The following is a 9105-nucleotide window of genomic DNA, read 5'->3' on the forward strand; positions in this document are numbered from 1 at the left end:
TGAGATAGTCAATTCCTCTAGTAATAACATATGTAGAGATTCTTTTTCTGGTAATTCATCCTGTTTCCCTTCTAGAATTTAAACTAAAGCCAAAATGATGAAATAAAGGAAACAATCACAAAAGTCTTTTTATGTCAAAAGAAACAGAGGCCACAGTCATTCAGATATAACTGATTTAAGGGGAAAACACTTGAAAATACTCAAATTTTTAAGAAAACTGCATTTTACAGAATTATATAGTATTGAACTTCAAGAATTATTTTATCTCATCCTTTTACAGATGAGGAAATAGACCTACAAAGTGCAAGCAATTCTTTGGCCAAGCATCTAAGAATATGACCTGAAATCCAGGTCTCAGGACACCACAACATTTGGAAGTAGAACAGAGAGGAAGCCAGACATAAGGATCAGAAGGAACAGGCAGTGAGAGGAAGAAATTCAAGCATATTTGATGTCATGGAAGCCAGGAACAGAAACTCTTTCAGAGAGAGTAGAATTAAGTATTGCCTAATCTACCTATTAGATTATATACTGTATTCAGACACCTTATTGGAGCTTTTTAAAATCTCTACAAGTTACAATGACATTTTGGATTTATAGGTTTCAAATATTTAGTCTACCCTTGCACCCAAGCATGTACTGGGTAATAAAGCCATGACATACACTTTTTTCAAATTAAGGGAACCAAGTAACAAGGAGTTTAATTGGATGACTATTCTATCAGCAAATCTCACCTGTATTCCTTAAATACTGATTCTTTTAAAACTTATGTGAAATGTATAATCAAGTCCATAAAATGGAGATTTTTAAAAATACATATTTAATACCTCTTCTTTTAAATCTGAAATTAGAATTTTCACTATGGGTATCCACTCCCTTCCATAGAAACACATTTTTTTAGAGAAATATAGTAAGTATTTATAAGAACAAAAGAAGGGAGAAAATGATATAAACACTGAAACAATGTCTCCTCATTAAAAAGCACCTCACCAGCTGTGGAATTAAAGTAACATTTATAAATAAATGTCAGTTCTTCAAATTGGCCCATGTTTTTTTCTTTTTAAACTAGACACTAAAGTAAGTTACCTCTAACAACCCAATTATAAAACTATTAGAAAGCAATCTTCAGAGAAGAAAACATATACTTATGGAGCAATTATTTAAAATGAAAAAAAAAACTACCATTAAAATTTTACAAGACTGAAGTAGTCATAACAAGATACATCGTAACAAAATAAATAAGCCATTAAACAATTTTATTTCAAGAGCGAGGCCCAGGATACCTCATAGAACAATTATACTGGAATTAGCATCTGCAATAGGGGAACAGGTACTGTGTGATGGTGGCAAAGTGTAACGCAATGAGTGCTGGGTTTTAAGTCCCAGCTCTTCAGCACAAGAGACGTGTAAAATGAACAAGCCATGTGGGCTTTTTCAGCCTCTGGTTGCACATTTTAAAAATGAGAGTATCTTCACAGACCCTGCTCAGCTGACAAAGTAATAGCGCAACACAAAGCAGGAACTCCATAAAATTAAATTTAGTTGATTAAAAAAGTGTGTTCTATGAAGCACAGGATGAACATTTATATTGGTGGGACGCAGAAAATTCTATCTGCCTTTAAATATCTTTTACAAATAAATTTCTATCACCTATAGATAAGTATCACTTTACCAAGGCTTTAACATAACCCAGTATGATCAGGAATAGTACTAAAAGTGACTGTTGTGGTCATATTTTCTCTTACCAGTGGAAATCAATGTAACATAATGATTAAGTACAAAAGCTTTGGAATAAAATCTGGTTGAAATTCTAGATCTTCTCCTTACTAGATATGGGTCTTGGCTTTTTAAGTCTGTTTCTTGACGTGTAAAACTGCTAAAGATTTAATGCACTTTTGTATAGTATCCAGTACAGAGTAAGAGTTCAACAAAAGATAATTATTACTATTAAGATAAGGGTTTACTTTAATACAAAGACCCAGTACTAAATTAAAGGGTATACAGAGAATGAAGTCATTTCTAAAATTGACAAAAGCAAGACAGAGTTTTTCAAAGACAGAGCAAGACTAGGGAGGGAATAGTTGAGAGAGGCTACTGAGGAGGTGATAGTTTGGATGGACTTACAAGTATCAATGATAGCCTTTTCACAGGTAGCCAGCCCTTTGCTACAAAAACAAGAGCACATTCCAGGATGCTAATTCTGTATAAGAAGTGTACTACAAAGGTGAAGATTAGAAATAGAATGTTTCCTTATATGAGTTTCCACATGAAGGAAGACAAGCACTCTAGGTTGCACTGTTCAGTATAGCAAATGTAATCACCTTTGTATCTGGACTTTCAACTCTTCTAGTACCTATTTCAACATAAGAACAACAATACTTAATAAAATCATATTTCCCAATAGCATCTGGGTCAGTGTGCCAAATAGTAAGCTGAGGCAAACTATGTTCATTTTCCTCCATTACTTTAAGAATTCTGGGTATTAGTGTTGGGAAACAAATTGCAACTCAGTTCGTTACTCTTCTCTACTGGAAATACAGCCCTCTTTGAATTCAGAGAATACATACTAACTACTCATGACATGCTATACTCTGTAAGAGAAGCAAAAATGAGAAGGATGGATAGCATCTGTGGAGCTTATAATCTAGAACAAAAATTCACGTACATATACATATGAACATTACTATACAAAGCAGAGACAGAAGTACCTTTAGAGATGTACAACATTCTAAGGAGATTCAGGGACAGAGCGAGACAGGGAACGGAATGAATAGTTGAGAGATGCTACATAGGTGATGATAGTTAGGATGGGCTTGGAAGGATCAACTATAGCCTTTTGGCAGGTATATAGCTATTTGCCAGAAAAAGGAGAAGAGGACATTTCAGGAGGAGGAAACATTAAGTAACTTGGATTACGGATGAAGCAGAATATTTTCAATATACGGAATGTTGAAAATTAGGTTGAAAAGATGGGGATCATACTAGGCAGACTTTTGTAATGATAGTGTGAGAAACCTGTACCCAAAAACCACTTCAAAAGACACCTAGTACATATTTAAACTAAGGAAATAACACTAAAAGAACAACACAAAAGATTTTTGTTGTCTTACTGCTGAATTCTCATACAGAAGACAATGCCTGATTCTGGATCATTTCAATTTACGGCAAATAATACTAAGCCCCCTCCTACCCCCACCCTCAAATTATCCTCACTCATGAAAAGGAACATCAAGGATGAATAATCTGACCTAAGGCAAGCAGCAGAGTATCCTTTAATCTCTGTTAGGGTCAAATCTCAATGTGCAGAAGTGATCATATAGGTAGCTTGATAAAAATGGAAACGCCCAGGTCCCACTCACCTCATCCAGTCTGATCACTAAGTGTGTTGAATCTGTATTTTTTATAAGCATCACCAATGAATCATTCGCAGATAGTCTACAGACCACGTTTTGAAAAATACTGACATACAGCAAGGTTCCCAGCATGGCACCATGTAGCCAGGCAATAAAAGCAGGCTCCATCACTGAACATAGCGATATATATCCAGATGACTTGCAGCTAGGTATACTTCCAAGTGAGACACAGGCAAACTTAACACCCCTAAGGCTGTAATACTAAAAGCCATTTAAGTCAGAGTCATGCCCCAAACCCTGGTTTTTGTACCATTCCAGTTATAGTCATTTCTTAAATTATAATCATGTAGACAAAATAACCAAATTTCCTTACTATGATTCTAAGCTCAAAAAATTCCTGATTACTCTCCTGAGAAAATAAACTCTAATTTCTGACAGATTAAAGAACTGGCAGAAAGTATTATAATCAAGAAATGAAAAGTAAAATGCTCAGTTTGTTGACAGAGTCAAAGCAAGGTAAATATCAATGAATTTTTCAGTCTAAGGGTTAAATGTAATCTAGATCCAACCATAATGAGAATGAATACTTACTTAAACACAAATCTGGAGGTGAAGCAATGGAGGGCAGGGAAAAATGTAAGGTTGTAAGCCTGTCTCCAAAACGGCTACATCAATGCCCTCCATCCCACTCCTCTCCCCACCTTTGGGCACAAGCCATCTTCCCATGAGGAGGTGAAGTCTATTTCTACATTTTCTTGATTCAGGGCAGACAGGTCACTTCTCTGACCAAGAGAATACAGTAAAAGTAACACTGCATCATTTTCTAAGCTAGGTCGTAAGACAACCTTGCAGCTTGGGCCTTTCGCTAAGTCTCTGGGAACACTCGCTCTGGAGGAAGTCAGGCACCTAGTAAGAAGTCTGATTATCCTGAAGCCACTATTAAATGAGGAAGCCCAAGCTAGCCATGCCCTCCAGACCATGTGAAGACAGATGATTCACCTGCCCTCATCTATTCTAGCCACCACAAACCAGGCATCAGACATACGATGAGAAACCTTTATGTCTCAGACGCTATTTAACTGCAACCTTATGAGTGACCCACAGGAAAAATTGCCGCTGAATTCAGTCAACACGTAAACTGCTGTTTTAAAACATTATGCTTTGGGGCTGGGCATGGTGGCTCATGCCTGTAATCCTAGCACTCTGGGAGGCCAAGGCGGGAGGATTGTTTGAGCTCAGGAGTTCGAAACCAGCCTGAGCAAGAAGCGAGACCCTGTCTCTACTAAAAAATAGAAAGAAATTAATCGGACAACTAAAAATATATAGAAAAATTAGCCGGGTATGGTGGCACATGCCTGTAGTCCCAGCTACTCGGGAGGCTGAGGCAGAAGGATTGCTTGAGCCCAGGAGTTTGAGGTTGCTGTGAGCTAGGACGACATCATGGCACTCTAGCCAGGGCAACACAGTGAGACTGTCTCAAAAAAAAAAAAAAAAAAAAAACATTATGCTTTGGGTAGATTTCTACAAAGTAAAAGATAACCAGAACAGCTGTCCAAGCTTTCATCTGATCTCATTTTCCAACTTTTCATTACGTAAACTTAACCTATTATAGTCACTGTTCCCAACACTTTACTCAATGCTATTGTTCAAGCTAGTATATGTAATGGAATGCTGCCATATACCACAGCAGGTTCTCAATAAATTTGGCATTTATGAGCATGTCAACAGGAATTCTTTATAAGTTTAATATCTATACAGAAATAGGCTTAATTAGGAGTTTATTTGGAAAAACTGAATAAAGTATTTCTACATCTCCTGAAATGGCCAATTTTTCTCACATATCCACATGCCTTGTTCCCTCATCCCTTTTCAGGTCTATATTCAAAAATTACTGAGGCTTTCGTGGCCACCCTATTTAAAATTGCACCTCTTCCTACCCCACTAACTTTGAACACTTGCCTGTTTTTTTTTCCTCATTACACTTATAATACCACATATTTTTCCCATTTAAATTATTTGTCAGACTCCACTAAACTCTAAATCCCAGGAGCACAGGGATTTTTGTCTGTTTTGTACACTTCCACATTCCCATGCCTGGAAGAGTACCTAGAACTTAATAGACACCCAACTATCACCTGTAAAATTAATGAATGAATCAAAAACAAAAATGGGTAAATAGAAGGTCTCTTACTTCAGGAATGAAATTATCCTTTATCCCTTTTAAAAAAATGCTTTTACAGTTAGACACAAAATCCTGTAAATCCATTCACTAAAAATGCTCTTTAAACTGCCTTTTAGTTCTCACTCAAAACTTGGTTTAGCTTGACTTTGAGTTCCTCCGTGTCACTACCAATTATTTTTCTTTTAGCAAATATGACACAGGATACTTCTGAATCACATCAGCAATTCAATAACAGGAATTGCCGGAACAAGGAAGTGTGGCAATATTATAGCCTGGGCTAGTAGGCACAGTCAGCAAGTCAAATAATTTTCCTTCCCTAGTGGAAGATAAAAATACTTGCTTTAAAAGAATAACCTGGCTTTTTTGCACCCTTCCTCTGCTCTCCCTTTGCTGCAACAATGGGTCCGGTCATCATTTGTGGCATATATTCCATGCTCTCTCTGTAAACCTATATCTTGCTCTTGCCCTATAGTCCCTACCTTTCCTTCCTCAATAAACCTCATTTTCGTGCTCGCCTAAAACAAACAAACAAACAAAAATAACAACCTGGATATAAATCTATCTACCACATTCCTTCATGTCTTTAACTAATTTCCATTTCTGCTTCACTTATTTTTCCCCCAGACTACTGGTTGTATTGGTTTAGGCACTGATTGTGTCCCCTCTAACAGTCTCGTGATTCCTACTGGTCTGCAGAGTTCTTTAGCAAGTTCCATAATGTCTGTCCCTCTAGCTTCTGACTTGCTGTAAAAAACAAACAAACTACAAATGTCTGTCCCTGAATATATCAAAATGTACAGGGCAAATCATCATTTGATGATGACAGGCTACTGAGTCACCATAATCCCTGCTGGCTGCAAGGAAGATGATAGGGAAAGCAAATATTACTCTTACCCGGTAAGTTACTGTCTGACCTAGACTTACCCTCTCTGACAAAACCCTACACTTAAGTCTACCTACCTGACAAAGATTTAAAGGTAAAAATCAAGTTGTGGCCTCTCTAGAGCATACTGGTAATTTAAGTTATTGAAATAAAAATAAAACCTTCTTTTCCCTTTCTTCATGCCAATACTCCTAAATCATTCTTACTATACCTTTCTTTATCTTTAAAGAAATTCCGAAGCTTTCAAGATTTGATTGAAACCCAAACCTGACATTTAGAGCCTTTCTCAACTTCATCCCTTACCTATTCCTCAATGTCCTCTTAAATCCCATCTCCTCTGCATGAACTTCTCAAGTTCCTCCATTCAGAATTTCTCTCCTCCTTTCTCACCATAGTTACTTTAGTCCCAACACTTCTTGTTATTAACCATGTCACCTATGTGAGTATGTGCCTAGCTCCCACAAGCCTGAGAGTCTGTAGAATTAAATGCAAGATTCCAAGGAATATGCCTGGCACCGTGCTTTAGGTTTGTAGCCATCCAGTAAGAGTTGAATTTTTGTACTCCCTATGGTGAAATTCACTCCCTCAATAAAAAGTTAAGGGAGGACAATTGTATCAAGCACTGTGTTGGCCACTGATGATCAAGGATCATGTGCCATCCCAGGCGTCCAAATACAGAAGGGGACCAGTTTCCTTTCTGCCTATCCAATCTCTCACATACTTTTCACAAACCCAGTTCAAATACCACCTGGCCCCAACCACTCTCATCTGCAGTACCAAGCACACAGCTGATGCATAAATCCTCCACAGCCTGACTGCTACTTAAGAACAGGACCTTGAACCTCTTCGAAGAAACACGGCAGTGTAACCAAAAGGCAAAGACTGTGCAAAAGCACAGACTACCTAAAATTCCAATTCCCCCATTACTACCTTTGTGACCTTGGACAAATCAGCTAATGTTTTTGAACTTCGGCTCCCTTGTTTGTGAAACTAAGGTATACAAACGCCATCTACCTCACTGAGTTATTACAACGAACAAGAAATACTTTTTAAATGTTGAAAAGCGATTGAATCAAATCCAAAGACTTAGTAGGTGTTCAATAAAGTTAATCTCCCTTCCTCGAAAGTGCCAGCACTATGATTTGCACATAGTGGCCGCCGGCTACTCCGTGGAGCCGGGAGAGCGGCCGTGTACAGCGCACGCGTCCCAGGCACACCTGCCAGATGTGCGGTCCTCGCGGTCGGAGACGCCTCGGCCATCCCCCACCCCTGCACCGGGCCTCACCTTGATGGTCGTAGACGCTAATGTAGGAGATGCCCACGGCCATACACCACACCACTAGGCTCGCGATGTCCGAGAAACTGGGTTCCTGCTCCTCCTCGGTGATCACCAGGCCCATATGCACAGGCAGCTTTTCCAGGGAACGGCCGTCCGCGCGCCAGCGGAGCCGGCGGTGGGCAGCGGCGGGGCCCGGCCCCCCGTGCGGATGCCGGTGGTGACGGCGGTTTCTGCCGACAGCCGGGCGCTTGCGGAGCGTGAAGCCGAGTGGCGCTAGGACCGCGGCAGAGGCGGCGCGGCAGCAGCGCCGCCAGATCCAGTTCCAGGTGCCGAACCGAACGCGGAGCCAGGAGGTGAGCGTGCGGTGCAGGCAGAGCAGCGCGTGCAGCACCCGCCACACCAGTTCGTACAGCCCCGTCATACTCTTGTGGCGCTCGGGCGCCTTCACCTCCCTCCCGCCCACACCCGCGGCGCGACGGCTTTTTATCCGCCCCTTCGGCCGGCGCGGGCCATAGCTCCGCGTCCCCCCGCCCCCCGCGCCCGAGCCCCTTTCCACTGCCAACACCTCACCTCGCCCCCGCCGCCATCTTCCTCCTCCCTTGGCAGCCCCGCCCCCGATAGTACATGGATAGTTCCGATTGGCCGGCGTGGAACTCTGACGAGACTTCTGGGTCCGAGGATGTGCTCTAGCCCGGCACGGCGAGGGAGGGAGTGCGCCTGCGAACTAGGAGGACCCGAGACCGAGGGCGCCCCCTGGCTGTGTGGAGGGCGAGGAGCGGATGCCAGCAAGATACACGTGGTCTTGGGTGGAATGGGCGGTTCCAGTGACCCGGCGTCCCTCGGGTCTTGGGCGTCTTATACTGTCTCCTCTCACGGGTCAAACAGAAACGGTTTCCAAGGAGTAAAAGTGGCATAAGGGGATTAGGAATTACAAATGCCAGAAAGAATCTGGGGTGGAAAGTAGCCTTCAGCAAGTGTTGATGCTAGGGATCAACTAGGGTCCCCAAAAGGAAAGTGTTTGCAAAGGCTGAAGTGGTCCTGCTACTGTTCTTTGTTCAACTTCCCAGCTAAGGCTCATTCTTCCCAGAGTAGGGATGAGGCTCCTCAGTAATGTTCGTGCTTCACACCTCTACCCAGGTCATTTCCTTATAAACGGTACCCTTACTAGATGTCCATTGCTTAGTATAACATAAAAGAGAGGCTCCACTGCCTGGTAGTTCAGTCACTTCATTCTTTTATTCATTCATTCGGCAAGTGATTATTGACCACCAGGTTTATAGTGGGGAGGAAACTAGACACTGCGCCTGACCTCGATCACCACCACCATTTGATGCAAACTGCGCACCCAGCCTTATCATCCCCTTAGCACACCCGAATGATCTGGCCCATGTGGACTTCAAAGTGGTCC

At 41.4% G+C, this 9105-nt stretch overlaps 1 protein-coding gene across 1 annotated transcript in view; it reads right to left on the minus strand.

The window, feature by feature from the left end:
* The window catches only part of NUS1 (nuclear undecaprenyl pyrophosphate synthase 1 homolog (S. cerevisiae)), a 26444-nt gene extending 18120 nt beyond the window's left edge, over positions 1-8324 (minus strand). Inside the window, exon 1 of the mRNA XM_012650153.1 lies at positions 7704-8324. Within this exon, the coding sequence (XP_012505607.1) occupies positions 7704-8118 (415 nt within the window). The 5' untranslated portion in view covers positions 8119-8324. The remainder of the gene's footprint in view (positions 1-7703) is intronic.
* Positions 8325-9105: the final 781 nt, after the last annotated feature.

Source organism: Propithecus coquereli, unplaced genomic scaffold (assembly GCF_000956105.1).
Source record: "Propithecus coquereli isolate 6110/MARCELLA unplaced genomic scaffold, Pcoq_1.0 Scaffold313, whole genome shotgun sequence".
Classification (NCBI taxonomy): Eukaryota; Metazoa; Chordata; class Mammalia; order Primates; family Indriidae; genus Propithecus; species Propithecus coquereli.